Here is a 23,237-nt window from a genome sequence, read left to right on the forward strand (position 1 = left end):
TCAACTCACTTTATACGACAACTCTCTCATACAACAATAACACCAGTCCCTGTACAAGCGTACTCCACACTTTATACAACAACTCTCTCACACAACAATAACACCAGTCCCTATACAAGTGTACTCCACACTTTATACAACAACTCTCTCACACAACAACAACACCAGTCCCTGTACAAGCGTACTCCACACTTTATACAACAACTCTCCCATACAACAATAACACCAGTCCCTATACAAGCGTACTCCACACTTAATACAATAACTCTGTCACGCCCTCTGCAGCCAGGGGGCGCTCCTTCTCTGTCCTGTCCCTAGTTTCCGGTCTGCTGTCCTTCCTGTCCCTCTCTTGGGCTATATATTTCCGGGTCTTGCACTCTGTCCTCGCTCAGCATTGACGTTCGGATGTCCTGAGACCCGCCTAGCACCAGGGCGCCCCACGTCCGCTCCCTGAGGGCATAGGTTTCTATACGGCATTCCTGAACTCTTTGCACTAATGAGCCCGGGCCTTTTTCCCGTCTCGCCGCTACGCATATGGGTCTTTTTCTGCTCTCCTGCTCCCTACGGTTAGTCCCTTTGGACGTCCGTGACAGAATGCTGAGCCACCTACTTGACCCCGCGAGCGGCGTTTTTTTTTTTTGTCTTGCCGCAGTTTTTTTTTTCTTGTTCTCTGGGCTGTTTTTTTTTTTCAGTTCCTCTATTCTAATCACTGGATATCACTCCGATCTTCCGTGCCTGTGAGCGGGTCCTGTACCTGGCTTTCCTCGGGTAGATCACTCCGATATCAGTGATTGAATGTTGAGCTGGCTTGCCTATTCTTATTACTGGATATCACTCCGAGCTTCTGTGTCTGGAGCGGGTTCCCGTGCCTGGCTCTTCCTGGTCTGGCTCTCTCCTATATCAGTGATAGAATGGTAAGCTTTCTGCCGTTCCTCCATGCCTTTCGCTGGATATCACTCCGGGCATCTGTGTCTGTGAGCGGACTTCGGTCTGGCTTTCCTCAGGTTGTCCACTCCGATATCAGCGTTAGAATGTGAACGTGCCATTTGCCCAGTCTGCGGTATTTTTCCCCGGGGTTTTTGTGTTTTCTTGTTTTTTGCCTTTTGTTTTGATTTTTTTTCTTCCTGGTTTCCCCTCCTTTTTGGTCCCCCCTGCTCTCTGTGTCTCGGAACTTCTACCTGTTTGGTTCCTACCTGTTTTTGGTTCCTATCTGTCTTGTGTGGTTTGTCTCCCTGGTCTTTCCCAGGTTTTTGTCTGTTGGGTTTGTGCTTGTGTACTTTTTTGTTTTAAGTCTCTGGAGCTCTTCTCTACCCCCCCTTCCTCCACCCAATAAAGGTTTATACCCCGGAGGAAGGGGTAGCTCTCAGCCGTGGATTCCCGGAGGTTTCCTTTCAGTTAAATGAGGTTTTTCCTCCCCCCAGTGCTGTGCAGCTTATTTATTTGTTTGGGCGTCGGGAGCCGCCCATGAAGGGGGGGGTACTGTCACGCCCTCTGCAGCCAGGGGGCCCTCCTTCTCTGTCCTGTCCCTAGTTTCCGGTCTGCTGTCCTTCCTGTCCCTCTCTTGGGCTATATATTTCCGGGTCTTGCACTCTGTCCTCGCTCAGCATTGACGTTCGGATGTCCTGAGACCCGCCTAGCACCAGGGCGCCCCACGTCCGCTCCCTGAGGGCATAGGTTTCTATACGGCATTCCTGAACTCTTTGCACTAATGAGCCCGGGCCTTTTTCCCGTCTCGCCGCTACGCATATGGGTCTTTTTCCGCTCTCCTGCTCCCCACGGTTAGTCCCTTTGGACGTCCGTGACAAACTCTCTCACACAACAACAACACCAGTCCCTGTACAAGATACATGCGTACTCCACACCTTTATACAACAACTCTCTCACACAACAATAACACCAGTCCCTATACAAGCGTACTCCACACTTTATACAACAACTCTCTCATACAACAATAACACCAGTCTCTATACAAGATACAAGCATACTCCACACCTTTATACAATAACTCTCTCATACAACAATAACACCAGTCCCTATACAAGCGTACTCCACACTTTATACAATAACTCTCTCACACAACAACAACACCAGTCCCTATACAAGCGTACTCCACACTTTATACAACAACTCTCTCACACAACAATAACACCAGTCCCTGTACAAGATACAAGCATACTCCACACTTTATACAACAACTCTCTCATACAACTCTAATTCTCACAGGAAATAGATGCTCACAGGATGAATGCATGTAACGTTAGGAAAACCACAACAGTGGTTTCTTGGCGCCCCTTTTGACTCGTTGTTTCGTCACTTGTACTGCCAGCATAGTGGCTTGTATCCCCGTGTCTTGGACCACTGGCTACTTTGGAAAGTCTTGTGGAACCTTTCCCTCGAGCTCCAGGGGTGCTGTATTCACACTCTGCCCTACCCGGTACCGTACACACCTGCCAATGAGATCCCTGCACGCATTAAATAAAAAGGGACTCAGCTGTCATGTAGCTGGGAGAGTAATGACTGAGAACCGACTCCTCTTACGAAAAACCGCATGCTGACTGCCTGATAATTCCATTCATATGAACACAACAACCCACTGCAGTCTGACAGACCACTGGGGAATGCACTCTACACTAGCTCCAGCTCAGCTTTTCCACATTTAAAATCCCTGGCCTCTGAGCCACATGGGTGCCATTTCTATGGTGTGCTGAAAATACTGTGAGTGGAGAACAGAGCTTGGGATGACAATTAGAATAGAGTATAGTGGTAAAAGCAGAATAAAGCTTATAAACATACAGTAAAGAGTGGTGTGATCTATGGAAAGTCGTGACTAAAACACCATGCACCAGGGGTACACTGCACTAAGGATTTGCCTTGTCTCCCTTTTATTATATAGGCTTCAGGCTGTATAATACATCAAGCATGTCTCTTAGCATTTCAGTGATTTGTGTTTCCTGTAAGAAATATATGGACTCTGTGCTGTTTGATTTAAGTATGGTTTAAGAGTCTAAGAATTTAAATGATAATTCCATTGCCTTGATACAATAAGCTTTACACACAGAGGTGGAACCTAGTGTCAAACTAGGAAACCTTTTACACTCCATCCAGGATATTTTGTGGAAAGTAATGAGAAGATACTTTGGCTAGTCTGAACTGCCAGTACACAAAGAAGTGCTCACTGATGTCAGGAAGAACATTTAAGTTTAAGGTGAATTTTCCAGGCAACTAGCCATAGAAGCAGCTATAGTACCTGTGATGCTATAGCTGATCAGATGTGACTTGCTGGCAGCATGCAGAAGTAAAGCAGATTTCTGTAGCCAGTGACAGGGAGTTCATGGTTAACTACTGCTCTCTGTTCTTTCTCTCGCTCCGCCTCTGTGGGATTGCTAAACAACCAATCAGGTGTCAAGAGGAGGAGGGGGGGAGGAGCCTGTGATCAGCCCTGGTCTGGAAGGCTTCATCCAGAAGACTGTGATGTCATCTCCAGAGGTTGCCCTTCTCTCTTCTACCTTCCTCCTCTTAGTAGCAAAATGTGCTGATTGTATCATTGGGTATCCAGGAAACTTCACATACTGTATATGTACATTTAAGGCGTTCCCAAGTATAGCTCAAATGCTTTCACTCAGCAGATTCTTGCCATGCCTTCAGTCAACTCTGAAGTAAGTCAGACACAGTCAGCAAATGTTTGTATGATATGTCTGATCAGTATTCATAAGATTTATATTTGCTACTATAATTTTTGCTTTCTGTTGTAAGCAGCCATCTGGGAGTCCAACTGTAGCGTGCACCTTTAAATGGGTTCCAGAACCTAATTTTGATAACTTTGCAAACATGCAGTCGTGCCTGTTTTGAGGGGTACATTTCTTGCAGAATCACTGTTAAGTGACACCAGACTGGTTCTGCAGAGCCAGTGATGCTTAGAGCCAAGCTGGTATCTCTCAGCATGATATCTCAAAACAATCAAATTAAGATTTTGGTATTTAGTGTCTGCAACACCTTTTAAACTGTACATCAACAGGGAAAAAGTCAAATAAGCATGTAGTATCCTCTTGATCTCTAGAGTAAGAAAAAATAGGCTGTAATATCTGTAGGCACTGCACTATAACAGCAAGCTATGCTAACTGTGTTTAATCTATATCAACATATAGGGCTCTGAGGAGTGGGTATTAATTGAAAAACAAGCAACTAGCCAACAGGACCTGAGCATTGAATTGAAACAAGAGAACGACATTACTAGTATCTCACCACAAGAGGCAGGTCATTACTTCCTGTGTGAACGAATAGAGGAACCCAAAAGTGCAAGAGATGATCAGGAAATGAAGCACGACCAGAGAGAGAATGGAGAGGAGCCTCTAGAAGACAAAACTGTTCCTTCAAACGAAGAATCTGGTGAAACCAAGCCAGACAGTCCTGAGACAAACAAAGACTATGACCAACTTGTCATCACTATGGATTCTCAGCTCCAAGCTCCAGCTAATGACCCAGAATCAGTGGAGGACAAATTGCACGATAATGACTTGGTTCAGGCAAGAAACTCTGAAGGCACCATCACGTACAACAGAAGCGAGCAGACTAGAATCTGTCGTGAAAAGAGACCCCGGAGCCTCAACTTGGGCAGGCCATCAGAGTTTGTGTACGAGAGAGAAGTCAAGCTGAATGATGGTGAACAACAGCACAAAGACTCTGACAGTGACAGCAGTCCGTTAGCCAAGACAGATCAAGACTTAGAAGAAAAACCTCAGGATGTTGCATCGGACAAACAACAGAGTGGGACTGTGTCTGCAGAACTGTACTTGCAGATGGATGAAATAGAGAAGCTCACAGAGACTAAGACTAGTAGTCCTCAGAAATCCAAAGACCTGCAACCTAAGGTGAAAAATCAGCTTGCAGGTTCAGATTCGGAACATGTTGGTCGTCTGGAAGAGAAAGAGGCTGAACCAGCTTTCCGTCAAAGTGAGGAGGATGCAACTGGGAAGACTCAGAACACAGAAGCTGATGAGAAAGTGAAGACACATTATACTACGGGAGTCATGGAGAAGGATGATCAAAGCACAGCTCAGAGTGCAGAAACGGAGAGAACTCCACCGGAACGTGAAAAGGAGAAAGAAGCACCTTCTTCACTGGAGATGAATGTTTCTAAAGACACAGAGAAGCTCTGTGATTGGGAGAAGAGTCCAGAGGTCAGACATGTGAAAGATGAATCGGATAGTAGTGCAAGCTGTTTAAAGAGCTCTGTAGGAGCAACAGAGGAGAAAGAGGTCCTAGCTCCAATTATGTTGCAACAAGAGGATGATGGACAAGAAGAAACACCTGGAGATAAAAAAGAGGATGAGAATTCATGGCATGTTCCACCACCTGAAAGCAAGGAGATGTATTCAGTAGAAGAGGAAGAAGAGGATTCTGGGCTCCCTGGTGAAGAGAAGAGTGAGTCTGTAATGGAGTTGTCAGAAAAAGATGTTTCTTCAGAAGGAAGAAAAGAAAGAGAGAGAATCCTCATAGAGGAAGGAGATGAGATGAGATCATCAGAGACCTCTGAGAGTAATGTTCTGAGTCCAGAGCAATCAGAGAAAGAGGAGCCTGAAAGTAGTGAGGAGCAGATTGCTTGGAAGAAATCAGAGGTGAGCAAAGGGATCCCAGCAGATGAAGCTAAAGAAGGGTCTTGTGATGAAGGAGCTGAAGAAAGAATCCCTGAACCGCCAGTGCCTGAACCTAAAACAATAGAATTGTCTGAGGAAAAACAAGAAACACAAAACGATACAACCAAACAGCATGTGATCCAGGATGAGAGTGGAGACATAGGTACAGAAGACCTAAGGGATATCAGAGAAAAGATTCAAGCAGAGCCCTACTCTGATGCCACAAGGATGGGATATGAGTCTTCCAGTTCTCGTGAATTGGGTCTGAATCTCTGTCTTGCACAACCAATTGACAGCCAACACACGGAGCTTTCTGACCCCTCTGAGCAACAAACCCATTGCTCAGAGGAGTCGGAGGATGAGAACCGATTGCAGAAGGAATTGGAGAAGGAAGTGAAGGAGCATGAGAGAGAGAAGACCCGCAGCAAAGGGCGAGATCCGTCCAAGGCCTGGGAAGAGCCTGCAGAGCCCCGTCTGCCCTGCACAAAGACCCTCGTGACCCACAAAAACGCTCCCCCCGTGCCTCCCGTTAAAACCCAGAAGGCTCGAGAGTCTGGACTCATCCTCCGAAACAGCCGGATTGCCTCCAAGGACCCCAGCCTGGAAATGGCCAAGAAAAAACACGCGGTAAACCTGTGCTTGGCATCCGCTTTCCATCATTGGAACAATACATAGCATGTGCTTCAAGAGAAACTGCACCTCCATTTTGTTTTGTTTTTTTACTTTTTGTTTCTATTGACCTGATGGGTATACATGCGCCGAGTATATGTGCCTGTACTAAAGAGGAAAAATAAAAGAAAAAGTGTATGTAGCACTTTTTGGCTTCGTCTCATTGGCTGATGCAGTAGTGCGGCCATCAGCTTTCCTCCTCCTTCACGAGTTGTGGAGCTCTCCAAGCTTCTTTACCCCATCCCCCCACCCCCTCCTCCTCTAAGTGCACACTTAGGCTCTATTGCTTGCGTGCCAGCAGAACTCAGTAGAGGGCTGTGCATTGACCCTAGCAAAGTAGTGTCCATGCTTTGGCTTGTGGCTTTCGTCCCCCTCCCCTTCCTGAAACCTTGTTCAGACCTTCTCTTTCCTTTGAGTACCTTTTGTTTTGTTCTTTGATAATCAGCTTGACGTTTCTGAGGTTCGGAAAGGAAAACGAAGGCTCTGCATCTCACCACCACTCTCCTCTGTGCCGGCCTCAAAGGTGTTACTGGACCGTACTTTGTGTAGGCTCCAGTGGGGCCAGAAGCTGGGCATGACCACACAACAGAAATTCAGGGATGGCGAATCTGAATGACTCGGGTTCAGGGGGTGGAGAGAAGAACCTTATTGGTAAAGACTGTGGGATGTATAGTCTAACAGTGACATGTAGTTTCACTCCAAATCTTATCCCTTATTGACTTCTCTGTGTAACTGATGGAAAAATGTGGGATCAGTTTAATTTCTCTTATGCCTTCCTAGTTCCTTGGCTATTTGTAGGAGGGTGGCTGATCGTGTATATTATACCCACAAATACGTGTGAGGTGCTGAAATTGCAGCCTCCTCCACTTCATGAGATGTTCCACAGGGGAGTTCAATGCTGCAGGATAGCAGAGGAAGGTTTGTGCTGCATATGGGTGTGCACTTTCACAGAATATCAGGTTTTCAGCCAAACTGAACCAGATACTAGAGATCCCAGATTAGACATATACTGGCAATACCAATCAAGGCCTTTTCTGCCATATGCAGTGAGCTGTTTATATCTTAAGCATTGTACTTGCAATACATGAATGTTTCTACGTTATCACCTTTCCTTGTCAGCGTTCAACTCTTTTATTACTTAGGGAATGGTGTCTCAGAGCTTTTTCCCACTCTCTACAGAACTAGCAGAGCAGCTTCAAGAATTTGAGAGAGAGATGCATGGTTTTCTTATGTGGGAAAACCCTAAGAAAACCTTTCCTGGCACATTTCAAAAATATCCTGCTTGCCACAGTAATTTAGAAAGTGCAGTAATTACAAGTTGCAATATGTCAGGCTCTGGAACCAGTGGAATGTTAATGGAGGCATAGGTGGGTTATTTTGCAACAGGTTCAGAATTACTTTTCATGAAGTGAAATTCCTGGGGGGAAAATCCAGGTGTTTGACAAAAAAACAACAACACGAATTCTTAATTCTGGGTGAATGTTTCCGAATTCCTGCTTGGAATTAGTGTTAGACACCACATGCAGTCTAAACCTGGCTGACCTGGAGAAAGAAGCCAGACCACTGCTACTGTACTTGCTTCGATCTCTGATACTGATACAAGATACTGTGCTCAATGACCACAGATGTGACGCAGTGAAATATACAGCACTCTGCATCAAATATACACAGTGTCAAACAGGTCACATTGTCACACACATTCAGGCAGTATTGTCAGTATTTACCCATAGTGGTTATTTATATATATTTATATAAATATTCTGGCCTAGTGCTGGACCTATCTGTGAGCCCAATTCTTTTCAGATTTTGTTTGAGATTTATAAAATACATATTTAACTGAAGTAACTATTGTTGTGGGACACCTTCTGGAACAGGCACAGTCATTGCATTGGTCTCATTGTTTCATAGACATTTTACAGTATCTACTGTTTGGTTTCTACTGTAATGGTTTGGTTAGGTGTCTTTTTTTTCTGCTAAAACTAAAACATACAATTATACAAATACTGTAGGTCTTAATAAGTATGTGTTTTGCAGGTTTGGAAATATGTAAAATTAGTGCTTTCATATTGTCTCATTATGTGAAATTTGGAATAGCATTCATATTGTATTGAAAATTCATTACACATTGTATCTGAAGGCTGTTTTTTTTATTTGTGTGTGTGTCTGAATGTACAGGCTAATTCAGAGGTCACTAAATACAGGAGCATGTATCTAATGGGAAAGGTTTGTTCTTACTTTATGGAGAGAGCTGAGAATGAAATGAAAGGTCCTAACAGTTTAGGGAGCTGTATTAAAATGGCGATATAGAAAATATGTTGTGGTATTTCTTGGTACTGCTGGATTGCCAGTCACGCTGAGCCAGAGTTTGGTCGAGTCTCTGAGGAGAGGCGTTTTTGGCGGAGAACTTGAGAGCCGGTAGACTCCAGGCCTGGCCCTGTTACTTCCTCCCAGCCCCGTTGCCATGGCAACGCTGGACTAACTCTGGACCGCTGTCCTTTTGCCTTTGCAGGAGCCCCTCTCCACTCCCGCCATTCACGAAGAGCCGCTTGACGAATCTCAGGTTGCCCGTTTTTTCTTGGATTTAAAACATCACCCCCTCCATCATCCATTGCCCATTAACCTCAGCATCCGTTTCTGGCCTTGGTCCATCTCTGTCTCCTCATTAACCTCATCCTTTAACCTTTTCACTACCTGGATCTCCCCCGTGTTCGCTCCCCACACTCCCAGAGTCCTCGGACTGCATGCTGCCAAGTCCATTAGACTTGTGTGCGTTGCTGCCTCTCGTCTCATCTCTTCTCAAGGCTTTTTCACTCTACCTTCTTAAACCTTTCCTGGCCAATAAAAGCCAGGTACCGAGTACTTTTTATAATGCCTTGCTTTAATGTGGATCTGTGCACCTCTATGGTTATGTGATTGTCGATTTCTTAAGACAGTTTCTGGTTTAATCCAGTAACCAATCCTGTATTGATACTGTGAAAAATTGTGCTTGGAATGTACTGTATACATGAAGGACTGGTTCTGGAACATGCATGCAACATACAGTTGGGACCAACGATGTGGAAACCCCTGTCCGTCTCTCCTCTGCCATTGTTGTGTTGTATCTAATCTCTTTCTTTTAAGATCCCATTTCTTGTTCTTTATGGATGTGGCACAATTGCATTTCATCGCAGAAGCGGGGTTGTCTTCTCTTTTTCACCCCTGTCACGGACCATGACATGACATGCCGGTCTCCCAACAGTCAAGGAGTCTAACCAACGCTTCCGATTTTTGGGGAATTTTGGAAAGAGTCCGGTAACAGACACTCCGGGAGTTGCTTCCCGTGCCATTAGCCAGGACATCCGGGCTTTCTCTCCCTGTTTTTCTCTGTTCATCTTTCATCTCCTGTTCACCTCCACATTGCCACAGGTGAAAGAAATGACCTGTGTGCCCTGGCGCCCCCCCCCCCCCCCGTCTGTCTCACTGTCTTGGTCTTTTGTCCAGAGGGAGCCCTGGGAGAGACGGACAGGCTCAGCCTCCGAGGACGACCAGGAGCGCGAGACCCTGTACCTGAAGGAGACCCACCTGGGCATAGAGCGTAAGTGCTCCAGCATCACCGTCAGCTCCACCTCCAGCCTGGAGGCCGAGGTGGACTTCACCGTCATCATGGACCTCCACACAGGGGTGGAGGAGTTCTCCAAGGGCATGTCCGAGTTGGGCGAGCGGGATCGCCTGCCCGAGGTGGGCCGCGACGACTTCGAAGAGACCTCCCGCTTCTACTCGGCCCGCCTGATGGCCTCCCAGGAGAGATCTCCTGCCGAGGACAGCCGCTCGGAAGATCTCCCTCTGCACGAGGTAGCAAAGAGCCTCCCCTGCCCCAGCCTGGAGCCATCTGCGCTGCATGAACCATCCCGTCTGTGTTAGCCGTCCAGCATGCTACTGCCCCACGCTCCGGTGGACCATCTCAATACAACATCCGCATGGTTTTGAATAAACCCTCCTGAGAAGCATGGCACTTTACTTATTTTTTTTTGTATCTAGTTGATTTTCGTTCTTTTGTGAATCCATTTTGTGCCTCGTCTTATAGTTGCCCTTCATTTTTTGGCTTCTCTGTTCCATCCCTCAGCGTTGATTCTCGTGTTTTCCATTGCTGTGGAGTCAAACGCACTGGTTTTTCACCTGTGAAGCCTTGAGTCCTCCCAGCCTGCGGGGCGCGCTATTTGTACAGTATCTCTGAACACTTGAGTGAGGCTCCTGGTGAGCTCCTGAAAGAGCTACTCTGAGAACCCCACTCCCAAGGACTTGACACCTTAAACTGACATGACTTTTGCGGCTGATCTGCCTTTGTCCTGCACGTGAATCTAAACAAGGGGTTTATTTAGTTCTTGGTTGCTGGTTTATTTTTCTCACTTCTTCTCCCAAGGAAATCCGCAAAGGTCACAGTTGGAAAGTACCATGTGTTATAAATGCAAGCCAAAAGAATCAGTGATAAAGATTCCTGGCAGTGGTCTCTTCTGAGCAGTGTTTTTACAATGAATGCTTGTTCCAACAGTGAACGCCCTTATACTAAATTACTTTATACTTTTAAGATTGTGGGTTTTTTTAGGCCTTGCTAGGTGCACTGAGATAAAGCTACCTATTTGCAGGCCCAACCTAGTGAAAGGTGTGGGAGAAACTGTTTTGCCTGCTTCCATGTGCATGAGGTAGAACTGGCAAAAAGGGAAACAAAAGCTTAATACAAGTGAATGTTTTAAAAACTGTTAATCACCAAAAGTGCTAATGTGTTATTAAGATCTTTCCCTGTTGAGCACATTAGTATTGAGTCATACAAGCCCTGGGTCATCAGAAAAAAGGTCCTCGTCTCCTTATGACATTTGTCTGTTTTCTCCGTGCAGTTCCTCTGAAGCAGACAGGGCCAAGTACAGCTCTGTTGCTAACCTGTCCCTCTTCTTCCTCAGCCTCCTGTGGCCAAGAAAGATCCCAGTGCTGTGAGTGTTGCACAGTCACTCAAAAAAACAGACTCCAAAACTGACATGTCACCCAATGGAGCCCCTGTCACCTCAGAGACTAAGACCATAGTTGTGGAAACATCGGAGCAGGTTCAGTATAACATTTCATACCAATGTCTACAACATCCCTGTTATTGGAGAGAATGCTGTTTATAAAGTGGTTGGACAAAACTAACAATAAAATAAAATGATTACTGAAAGGGTGCAGGAAAAAGTTTCTCCTGTGATCCTTCTGGAGAGTTCCTGTGCTACATGCAGCTGAAAAGAAAAACATCTTTCTTTATTAACTTTCTCTAGACCTCAGAAGATGCTAATTCTAAGCATTAGTATTCTATACTATTGAACAACTTTGTCCCTGTACAAACATTCTGACATGAAATGGATTGTATTTTCTGTTCAATTAATGCAGTTTAGAAACCTGCTTTGTGAATTAGGTGGTCATTAAGAACTTCAGTGTTATGATAAATATGGTTTTCTGTCGCAGAAGAGCTTCAATTATGTTGTTACCCTTGAGGAATTAAATTGACAGTAAAGTTATGATAGTCATAAAACAAAAGACAGACCAATTCATCTCCAGAAAGGACACATGAAGGCTTCTGCTCCCCACAATTGTCTGATTAGACTGTAAATTTGATCTTTTTTTACTCGAAATGAGGCCATTGAAGCACAGCAACTTGTGGAAAGGTTTCACTGTAGTTCTGCAGAACCATACAGTGACCCAGCAGCAGTGTTGCAGACCTGTCAGTTTCACAACAGCAGTGTTGATGTGGGGACAGTGACCCAGCAGCAGTGTTAAGAGCTATCAGTGACCCAGCAGCAGTGTTAAGAGCTATCAGTGACCCAGCAGCAGTGTTAAGAGCTATCAGTGACCCAGCAGCAGTGTTAAGAGCTATCAGTGACCCAGCAGCTGTGTTAAGAGCTATCAGTGACCCAGCAGCATTGTTAAGAGCTATCAGTGACCCAGCAGCTGTGTTAAGAGCTATCAGTGACCCAACTTCTGTGTTGCACAGCTGTCAGTGACCCAGCAGCAGTGTTGCACAGCTGGATGTAGATGCGAGGGCAGTGACCCTGCTGTGTTGCACAGCTGTCAGTGACCCAGCAGCAGTGTTGCACAGCTGGATGTAGATGCGAGAGCAGTGACCCAACTTCTGTGTTGCACAGCTGTCAGTGACCCAGCAGCAGTGTTGCACAGCTGGATGTTGATGCGAGGGCAGTGACCCTGCTGTGTTGCACAGCTGTCAGTGACCCAGCAGCAGTGTTGCATGGCTGTGTGTTGATGCGAGGGCAGTGACCCTGCAGCAGTACTGCAAAGCTGTGTAGTGATGTTTGTCTTTTATATGATTAGCAGGTGGTGAACGAGAGCAGCAGTAAGGAGACAGGAGTTGTATCTGTCACTGTGGCTGCACAGCCTGCTGAAGCCTCCCCGGTATGTATCTTTATCTTAATAACTCCACGAGCATCTCCTGCTTGACAGCTCCACAGCTCCACACATCTTTCTTTTATCACTCTCATGCAACTGGATCCATAGCTACAGTACAGTTATAATTTTGTAGCTGCAGTAGGAGATTTTTAAATTAAACTTTTTTTCTGTTTGCAAGATTATATTGTCATTCCCCATTCCCTGTTCTGTGTTGGTCAGCAAATGAGTCAGAATCTACAAGCTGTTAAAGAAATAAAAGTATATTATCATCAATAACTTGCTGCAAAACTTGCAATTTTAGCGCTTCTGCACAAATGTGTTTTTGTAGAAGTAATTAGACTCATGTAACTAGTCAAAAAATGACCACACCCAACATCCTGTATTGCACCATGTTGTATATTATTTCAAAAAGTGAAACAATCTTTTTTAGTTTCATTTTAAACAGCTTTGATATAAAGGAAAATATTTAATATACTCACTGCCTTACAATGACTTAGTTGTTGATATTATCTTCAGCCTGATAGAGACTCACAGCCTTCTCTGTAGACAGAATACTGTTCAGCTGTATTCTCTACTCAGTACTACTCATTCTTTCATAAAGGTTTGTATAGATGTTTCACTATCTGTGAGGTATCTGTGAGATGTTTGTCATTTTCCACATCGTTTTATCTCTGCAGCTGGTTTATTAAATTCCAGTGTGCTAACAATAATAACATAACTAGGAATCCTGCCCTTAAGAGAGTCTTTGTATGTAAATCCTTTTATTGAATAACTCATATGTTACGGCTTTGTGAATGGAGCCTTTTTGATCCTCTCTGTGCGGCAGATGGCATGGAATTTATAACAGCTTACTGAGGTAAACGATGATGAAAATAGAGTAAAGTGTTGTAAGGGCCAATAAACTCACAGGTAGTGTGCAGTGGTGAGAACCTGCAAGGTAATAAACTCTCACCAGAGGTGGCATCACAGTCTGGGCATACAGTAAGTGCTCTCTGCTCGACTGGATACACGCCCTCATCATCATGAACACTCGTAATAAGCATACAGTGAAAAGTATCGAGACAGTGAAGTGAAATATGTCTTTGTTTGCCTTGTGCAGCACTGAAACTTTTATTTCAGCTTTTGCTTCTGGGCATTATTTCACATAGCATGTTTAGCCATGTTGGAAGAATATCATATTTGATCCCCATAGTATTTACAACATTTTATATTGTTATGGAAACTGAAAGTGGCTATCGAGGTGAATCTAGATACAATGGGCAACACCTGGCTCAGTATCAGCTTTTGAAGTTCTCAGGAGCTTCAGTGCAAGAAAGGAACTAAACTACTTACTGTAGCTGTGCCGGGTGTGAGAAATTTCAACCTTTCTTGAACTAATCATAATAATTATTGATAGATAGTTAAGGTACGTATGTAAATAAACACATGAGGTAATTGTACCAGAGATTTCCCTTTTAAAAAGTATTTCTCCCTTTGATCGTTACCGTTATAATTCACTAACCATTCAAAACTGACGGCTGACCTGCGTGAAACTCTCTCAGCAATACTGTACTTGTCAATCCAGAGTCCTGCAGCGCCCATAGCCTCCACTGTGAACCGTTTCTTGACACACGTGAGTGTGCTGACTGGATACTGCAGTCTCCTCTGACAGATTGCAGTGCCAGGCAGCTGCTGGAGCATCGACAGGAGATCGCTAGGGCTGTCCCCCCGGCGAACCTGTATGCGATCTGGTTGCAAAGGATAAGAGTTCCCAGCAGATTTGCCTCGGTCACAGAGTGAGGTACCTGAATCTGGCTGACCCTGTGGGTGAGCCCAGGACACAGGTAGACTCTCAGAGCCACGTATAAGAAGGGATTTCAGTTTCAGTCCTCAAAGTGCAGGCCAGAGCTCCCAAGCCTTTGGTTTTCGCGAGGGTGGAGCTCATAGTGTCTTGCTTATTGCCCTGTGGTGTTTGTGAGAGATTGCTAACCCTGCTACGGATATACTGAGCTGGTTTTCCTGGCTGAGCCATTCATCTCTTAGCATACAATTTCATTACCTTGCCTGGACATCTTTCACACAGATTGTACCTCCCACTTTAAGGCAAATGCATGTTCCAGTTCTGTCTCCTGACCTTGTGCTCTCCAGCCTGCATAGCTCTCTGGACATTGTGAAGCCACTCACCAGGAACTGTGGCTGTAGGCCATTGGCTGTACTGGCTAGATGGTCTAGCAATGGTTACGTCATAATTCATGTAGGTATAACTAATATACCACCAGCACACAGTGTCCCTGCATCCTATTTGCTCTTCTTATTGCTTCCCCACATTGTCAAAAAAGGAAGACATTTCTCCGTTTCCTGTCTTTTATTTAAAATGGGTACCTGCTACCTGCATGTAACCCCCTGCTCTTGTCTCCTCCAGAGTCACAGTCTGAGCAGTGGGAAGGAGGCACCTCCCAGTCCCCAGGCAACACCCCTGGACACCAGTTCCCCTGTGAGTACACCCCCCTTTTCCAGCAGCTGCCTTTGAAAAGTCTCTCTCCGAAATGAATGACCTCATGTTATTTTGAAAGGTCATATGAGTGGATGACTCTGCAGCTACAGTACAAACCTTCTCTCTTGGCTCCTAGACTGGAAATATCAATAGTCTTACTCACTAGGCCCTCCAGTATTAAATAGTCTCACTGTATTCTCCTGGGATGTTGTTATTGAGGTTCTTTACTGTTAATTTTGTATCTAACCACAGACTTTTTTTTTAAGCTCTCTTATCTGTGCTTTAAAGAGACAGAGCTTGTTTACTCTCTGGGGAAAGTACAAGACCTTGAGTTCCAGGTTTAATGATTCATTTAAAACATATAAATAAATTACAGAGTCCTCTAAATGGTATCAGGCCCGGTTGTCCTGGTGGTAGCCGAAAAAGTTACAGAAAGCACCCATTGACGTTTGCAGTTATTAAATTCATCTCACTTGTCATGCTTGAGAACATAAAACTCCTCACCCCTTGGTGGTGGAGGTTAAGAAACAAAAAAAAAATGTTAAGAATGCTCCAGTGAACTTGTAACATGTTTCTAAGAACAGAGCTGTGGGCCACCTGTTAATGCAGACTGCTAGTGTGTGGCCAGGCCTGGGGAACTGACTGGCTCTTGTGGGTTGTTTACAGGTGAAGACCAGCACTTTGGGGAAGGAGGCAGGGATGTCCCCACACAGCGTCACCACAGAAAACGTTACCTCAGCAACTACCACACATGTTACCAAGGTAACGACCCCCCCAGGGTTCCGAAAGGGCGCTGGGCTGTGCTGGGATGTGAACAGTCATGCCATGCTTCTCAGGTGTTCCACAGGCTGTACAGTTCCTCTGGACACTTACAGCAAGGCTCCTAAACCTTTTTTAGTCAGGAACCAGACTGAGTTTGGCAGTCAGCTTCACAGCCTCAGTTTTAAATGGACTTCCTTTTAATTACTTTAATGTTGTATGTACTAAATACTAATTGTTTTCCGTAAAATATAATCATAGCTTAGGAAAATGGTTTCTTTATTAAGTGGTAGTGCACAATAGGTTTGCAGAAGCACAGATAGTACAAAAAAACTTTGCGACTTTTCACAAGCTTTCAAGGTACAGTAGTTCAAACCCTGGCCTGTATTTTGAAAGGCTGCGTCTTGAGTCCTGCTCTGGTTGCTGTTGGCTTCAAAGCTTCAGTTCTGTGATGGGGGGGCGCTCAGAAACCGGCTTCACACAAGTTGGTTGGAAAAAAAATGGTAGTAAAACCTTCAAGAGCTCCATTTCCTAGGATGGTTTTTTGTTCTTTCGCTTTGATCCAGAGCGCATTTAGTGATTCTGTTTGGTTTTGAAACAGTGTCTTGTCGTTTTTGGATCTCGACGAGCTGCTCGTGAAGGCCAGCAGCGCTCAAAATGTCATCAGCCAAATCTTCCACATCGATGTCGATGGGCTGTGCGCCCAGCTGTGTTTAATCCCATCCTTCTGGATGTAGCTGTCCTTCTGGGAGTATGTTTTAATGCTGCACGTTTAACCCAGGAATGCTCCATTACCTGGAGTTATACTTGATGTCTAAAAGTAGATGTACAGTAGTACACATTTTCCTTATACTAATTCCTTTCTACAAAAGGGAAAGTAACACTATTGTTTTATTCTATGAATGTAAGAGAGTACTTTCATGAAGATTGTATTTCAGTTTTTAAACAATTATTTTTGAACAAAATCGCAAAATGTTTTTTAACATTTTTTTCAGATTTTGCATTAAAAATTATTTGCGAAATAATGCCGTGTCCACTTGTAATAATGCAATATTTGTTTTCTCCGCGCTGCTGAAAGGCTTACACAAAAACACACTTGTGTAGGAGAACCTTTCAGCTTATTAGAGAGGATCGTGACGCCTCAGTTTTGGGTTGCGCCTAATAGATTGATTATTAGACATTAAAAGCTTAGTAAAAGTAAAAAAAGAGTTTAGTAAAACACATTGAAATCTCAGTAAAGCTTGGGTGTGGTAAAGTAAATCATAAAACTGCCTGCTGCAGGCTAATGTGATGCTGTGCACATGACAAGTATTTAGACTGCGAGCAACAGGCACTGAAACTAAAGCAACAAAACAGTGCAAAATGCAGATCCTTTTTTTGTGACAGATTGGATGCACACTTTTAACCCAGTCTCCTCTCTTTCCCCAGAAAGGGGCTTCTCCTCCTACCCAATTGGAAAAACCCCTCTGTGGTTCTTGACTGTACTGCTGGGGAACTGTATTGACTTAATCCTCAGCTCTACGCGATGAAAAGCAGATCCATCAGACTGGATTGCTTCTAGCAGTCTTGTAGACTGAAGTGTGCTGTTGTGTTGCAGACTGTGAAGGGTGGATACTCGGAGACCAGGATCGAGAAGAGAATCATCATCACTGGGGATGACGATGTCGACCAAGACCAGGTGCGTTGTCTTCAGATCATACTGGCACTTCTATTGTCTATGTTTCTCTTTGATCCTATTCTTCCAGGTACATCAATAGTTTACAGTAAATCGTCAAAAGAACACTCAAAATAAAGCCAAAACTCATTATTACTAGATAATAGTAAACAAACCAGTCTTGAGTCTAGATTGAAGTCAAGACCTACAGAACTAGACAGACCCTTTCACACACCTCTTCAGCCTAGAACATGTAGTTCTGTTGTGTTCTATATGTTCCCATGTGGTGGGAATTGCTGTGTTATATGTTATTAATCCTGATCATCGACTCTGAGCTCTCAGAGGAAGAACCTTTGTAGTTTAATCAGTTTAGTTATCTGTATGGAGATTGTTGGGGCAGGGAAATTGTTGCTAGTTTGAACTCTATTATCATTTTTTGTGACAAACCAGTTGTTTAATCGTGTAGAGCAACAGAAAAACTTCATAATGAATATGGAGTCACGGTGATTAATTTAACCAGCAGATTGTCAAATAATCTTCTCCTCTCTTCTTTCTCAGGCCCTGGCCCTGGCTATACAAGAAGCCAAGCAACAGCACCCTGACATGCTGGTTACCAAGGCAGTGGTTGTCAGGGAAACACAATCCACTGCTCAAGAGAAACACAGCAAGTCAGAGGTACCCCAGACAGTGATTGTCAACCTGTGTCTGTAGTTTGTAATTTAATTCTGACAGTTTCTGATGACTGATCCTTCTAGACCTCTTCTGCCTTCCTGGACCCTGTTATGACATGAGCTTTTGCAAAACATCAGTGTAATGGTTGCCTGTAAAAAGTGTTGAGAGTGTGTCACCCGCTAAGAAGCTCCTTAGGGGGATGTTAATGATAATTTCCTGGAGCAGTAAAAGAGCACTGAGCTGTCTGAAAAGAAAATCACACCCTTTGCTATGCATAAATGAGAAATCCAAAGCTTTTGGAGCCAAAAAACCCAAAGCAAATCAGTATTTTGTAGAACAATTGCAGAAGAAACACTGGGCTTCACTTTTCAAGTAAAAAATCAACAAAAGGCGTGTGAAAAGATCCCTTAGCATAACTTACAAGCCATTTTGACAAGGGCATAACTGATATGACTACAGCAAAATATCTCTTCTCAGCAAGATACTCCTCCCAGAGAGCACCCCAGGTCCAGAATTGGACCCAGGGCCCCAGTGCTGTAAGGCAGCAACGCTGACCACTGCGCCACTTTGACACCTTCTGGTGGAACATTCATCTTTAAAAAAAGAAACGTTCACTTTAACAAAATGCATCAACGATAATATGGGACTTGTTGGAAAGGGGTGAATACGCCTGTAAGACATTTTAAGCCCTGGCAGACAGGATTTACATTTTGTATTACATTTACATTTATCTTCCTAAAAAATGCAGTTTTATAAAAAAAACAGGAGTAGGTTACCATCTGTTTAGTTGCTCATGGCTTCTGGCAATGATTTGCATGAATACGCAAAGAGCGGTGAATTTTCTAATGACATTAGCAGTTGGGCTGCTCATGGGAAATGAGTTTTTAAGGCGGTCTGTGAGTTTTTAAGGCGGTCTGTGTTCTCCCACAGTCCTGATCTCTGAACCGCCTGCTCCGGAGCCCGGGCCCCTGCTGGGAATGGGGACGGGAGGGGACCCTCGCCTGCTACTGCCCGCCAATGCCTACGAGCCCCCTGGCTGCTTCCCAGTACCAACCTCACTCGCTGGCAACGGATGAGAGAGAGAGAGAAAAACACACCGCACCACACCCCATCTGCTGCACGGGAGGACGACCAGAACTGCAGACGAGCTCGCGAAAGAAACTGCAATGAGAGGCCCCGCCGCACGGGGTGCCCCCACTGCTCTTCCCCCCCCTGGACTCACTCCCGCCAGCGCCGCCTGTGAGTGCAACAGCCACCCCTCTGCTGGAGCATGTTCTTCCTTTCACCTGGGGATCTTTGCTGCTTCTAGATACAACCTCCCTGACCCCACCCCAAACCCCGCCTGGACTGACCCACAAAACTAGACTTAGAAAGGTAGTCACATGCAAACTACACACACCTACAACTAACGCATTTTAGAAAGTCTTCTGTTCTGCTTTTCAAGTGACGTCGTGTTTTTTTTGTTGCACTTTGCCTAGCTTGGTTTGCCATGGGTAGGCCAAAACACTTGCTGTATTTGTCAGGCCTGAGGCCTGTGGGAAGGGAGCAGGAGCACAGAGATTGGACACAGAGTTGCTCGTGGCAACAGGTTTGAGTCCCGTTCACAGGGACTGGAGCTAGCCCTCCTTCGTCCTCCACTCCACTTAATCATAAGGGTTTTTCTGAACAGAAGGAACAACAGTTTGGACCATACGAGCCCCCGTTTGTTACTGTATATTCACTCTTGCAGGATGGGGGTGTTTGTAATGTGATATTATCGTCATATTTGAGCACTTAGGTAAGCCCAGAATCCTTCATTTCAGTTCTGTTCTGTAGACATGTGAGGAAATGATTTATTCTTCCTCATTGCCCTGTTGACTCAACTCTGCAGGTTCCCATCCTGTGTTTGCTTAATGTCCCCTATCACTATATATCCACAACAGTCAAATCCACACACACTGTGGCCTGTGCTGCTGTCTCTCAGTCCTCCTCATGCATGGGCTTCAGAGTTCGCTGTAGTCAGGGGACAGGAAGAGGAGATAAGAGATATTTCAGTGACTTCTCCCTTCCCTTAGAGTTTTTTCAGACTTCCTCATTGATTTCTGTCGTGCTCTGTGCCAAAGTGTTCAGCCAAATCTGACACAAACACCATGAATGGTATCATTCTACCCCCAGTTTGTTTAAAACAAGTAGTATTTAGAACACAGCCCAGCCCCAAACCGCTGTAAACGAGCAAGTCGAGCACTGTTAGATAATTCAGTTTTCTTAACAACTTACACTGGAAAAGATAACTCGTGGGGAAAAAACTATCCAGTCCAAAAACAGCTTGGATGGCTTCAGTGCTGGTTTGTAAATTAATTTAAGCCAAACGACTTTTTAAAAAATCCAGACGCTGGCTTAGAACACAGGACTGTTTCCCACTGGGGAAACACATTAGCATCGTGAATAGAGGCAGAACTAGTTCAGCATCCTTGAGACCCGTGCAAAGACATGCAATTCTGTGGAACATGTGCGGCTGTGCTTCCACGCTGCCCGAGAGGGGCGGGAAGGAGGAGCAGAGAAGCAGCAGAGACGGGAGAAGCAGGAATCGAGGAGCTCCTCCGCTGTGGCAAGGCCCGATGGGAAGGTGCATGTGTGCAGATGGACCTCGACCAGCCGGGCAGGGGCTCCATCGCCACCGTAGGCTCAGGGGCCTGTGCTCCCATACCAACGAGACACAAGGGCAGAAAATCTTTTTCTTGTACGTCGGTTGTCATTTTGGTACTTTTGGGTTTTGCCTCCTTTTTTTTTTTAAAGTTCCAATTAAAGAAAACGGGCTTGGTTCCAAAAACCAATTTTAGTTTCCTACCCCTTCCCCATGCCTGCCTTCAAATGTCGCCTCCATCCCCATCGCTATGGTTGAAAAGCTCATGAATCCTGATGTAGGCTCATTACAGATTGGACATAGACAGTAAATTGGTTTTAATATATGAATTCTATTAAGTAATATTGAAATGTGAGGAGATCTTTTTCTTTTGTTGTTTTTTTTTAATTTATAATGTATGAATTTGCCTGTGTATTTATGAGAATGGTGAATGTGGGGCAAGGGTTTTATCCTCCTGGAACCGAGTGCATGATCTCTTGCTGGGTGAGTACAAACACCCCAGAGGGAAGAAATGCAGCAACGAGAGGTTGATCCCAGGCAACTTTCTGTCTGCGGAACACAGTAGAGGCAATGTGATCTGTAACCGGTTTTCTCTTCCCAGCGGAACTGAGCCAACACGTTGAAGCTGAGCCGCGTCAATCAAAGAACCCAGAGTCCCTGCTGTTCAGGATAGTGCAGTCCAGCCTTTGAGAGCCATACCCACACATTTGAATCTACCCAACCAGTAGCCAAGCCCTGACAGCCAGCGAACACACAACGTTCAACACCTATTAATGCAATCCATCGATATATGTTATGTACAGCAGGTATTTCACAGAATATAAACAGTAGATCAAAGTGGCCTCTTAGCGACACTGATACAGAAAAGCTAACTTGAAGTAGCCGGTGTTCTGCTACAATCACACTTACAGTGCCATAGTCTTACAAAAATATGATTTTAGTGTGCTGTGGTTTCACAATGAATGCTCTTGGAGGAAATAAAGATACAGCTTTGCTGAACCTGTATTTGTAGCCTTCACAGCTGTACCTGGCAACATGGCTCGTTGTGGCCCAGTAGTGCATCTCTGCAGCCCCCTGGATGCGGTTGCCATGGTTTCACATCACCTCGACACCCAGTTTATCGCCTCCCTTCTTGCACTCGATTGGGGATGGGACAAAACCCTCACTGGACCACTAATGTACTTTTTCAGGAAAAAAAAAATCCAATCCTGATCTGTCTTACCTGCTGGTGACTTTTGTTTCTTAAATATATATATATAAATATATTTTTTAAGTTCTTTTTTTGTCAGGTAATGCTGGAGTTGATGGTTGTCTGTAATGTTCATGGCACTCCGTTCCAAAGTGCAGCTTAAGTCACTGTCAGCAATGGTGCGGTCTGGCTCAGAGTTCTGGTTAGGACAAGCCTGACTGTACCAAAGCTCTGGGGTTCAGGCTCTCGGAAATGACTCCAGAACTACTTGAGAGTATCCCCTGCTTGTGATGCTGTAGAACTCCAGCATCTATCTCAGCGGGTGTATGGAGTGGGATGGGGAGGCAGGGAGCTTAATGAATCTCAATGTTTCAGATTTTTCAGATGTTGTCCAGAAAGAACATGACACAGCAATACCTGTTTACTTGTATCATTTAAATTAATTTAAACTTAGCATGGGCTGTTAATGTCAATGTTTAAAACAGATTTCTTGTTAACCAGGCCAAGAGGTTTGGTATCAACTTGCAGTAGGATAGTGCTGTATCTGCTGCTGGAGTCAGACATGGATCATACCGATACACGTCTCATTACAAGTGGGCAGTTTTAAAGAATACGTGCAGTCTGCCCCACTGGTGCAGCTGAACTCTGAAAACAGCTTGAGGAGTTTGTGCAGCACAGGTACCTGGGGCAGTATTTTACCACTGTGCATAGCCTGTCTTTATGTGGGAACTCGGCTGTGTGAAAAAATGACCTTAGTTATATACACGCAGCAGCACTCAGGAGACTCAGGCAAGTGCAAAGAGGAATCTGCAGGGGTCATGCAGACGGAGAGTCACGTATCATTGCTGCCAGCGGCCAGGCTCTGTGTGGACAGTTTTGCATTACTGCAAAGGAGCTCTGTGCACTGCAGAAAACAAAGCACTAGTGGCGTGAGCATCCCAGTCTACACCCTTGTAGCTCTGTGCACGGCTAGTAGGAGCACCTATTTACTCTGCTCCCCCAACTCTCACCCACTAAATACGTTTCTCCCCCCACCCACTCCTGTCACCCCCCCTTTGCTCTACATTGCCCCCTAGTGCTTGGTGGTGTGTGTTTGCTGTATTTGCATTCGGTCCAAGTGAATTAAATAAATACATAAATAAATGTCTCAGTGCAATTCA

The 23,237-nt window shown here is 44.9% G+C and overlaps 1 protein-coding gene across 21 annotated transcripts in view; it reads left to right on the forward strand.

The window, feature by feature from the left end:
- LOC148648028 (band 4.1-like protein 1) overlaps positions 1-23,237 on the forward strand; it is a 101,231-nt gene extending 77,994 nt beyond the window's left edge. For 9 of the 21 annotated variants that reach the window (XM_088608138.1, XM_088608140.1, XM_088608137.1 and 6 more), the window contains 11 exons: positions 3,400-3,486; positions 4,146-6,260; positions 8,812-8,862; positions 9,783-10,133; positions 11,237-11,377; positions 12,633-12,713; positions 15,109-15,180; positions 15,847-15,942; positions 17,537-17,617; positions 18,152-18,268; positions 19,196-23,237. In XM_088608138.1, the coding sequence (XP_088464264.1) occupies positions 3,400-3,486; positions 4,146-6,260; positions 8,812-8,862; positions 9,783-10,133; positions 11,237-11,377; positions 12,633-12,713; positions 15,109-15,180; positions 15,847-15,942; positions 17,537-17,617; positions 18,152-18,268; positions 19,196-19,201 (3,198 nt within the window). In that variant the 3' untranslated portion in view covers positions 19,202-23,237. Of the gene's footprint in view, positions 1-3,399; positions 3,487-4,145; positions 6,261-8,811; positions 8,863-9,782; positions 10,134-11,236; positions 11,378-12,632; positions 12,714-15,108; positions 15,181-15,846; positions 15,943-17,536; positions 17,618-18,151; positions 18,269-19,195 lie in introns of those variants that run through there. The other 12 variants (XM_088608147.1, XM_088608141.1, XM_088608149.1 and 9 more) reach the window with 12 other exon arrangements.

The sequence above is a fragment of the Lepisosteus platostomus genome, chromosome 15 (genome assembly GCF_059453375.1).
Source record: "Lepisosteus platostomus isolate fLepPlt1 chromosome 15, fLepPlt1.hap1, whole genome shotgun sequence".
Lineage (NCBI taxonomy): Eukaryota > Metazoa > Chordata > Actinopteri > Semionotiformes > Lepisosteidae > Lepisosteus > Lepisosteus platostomus.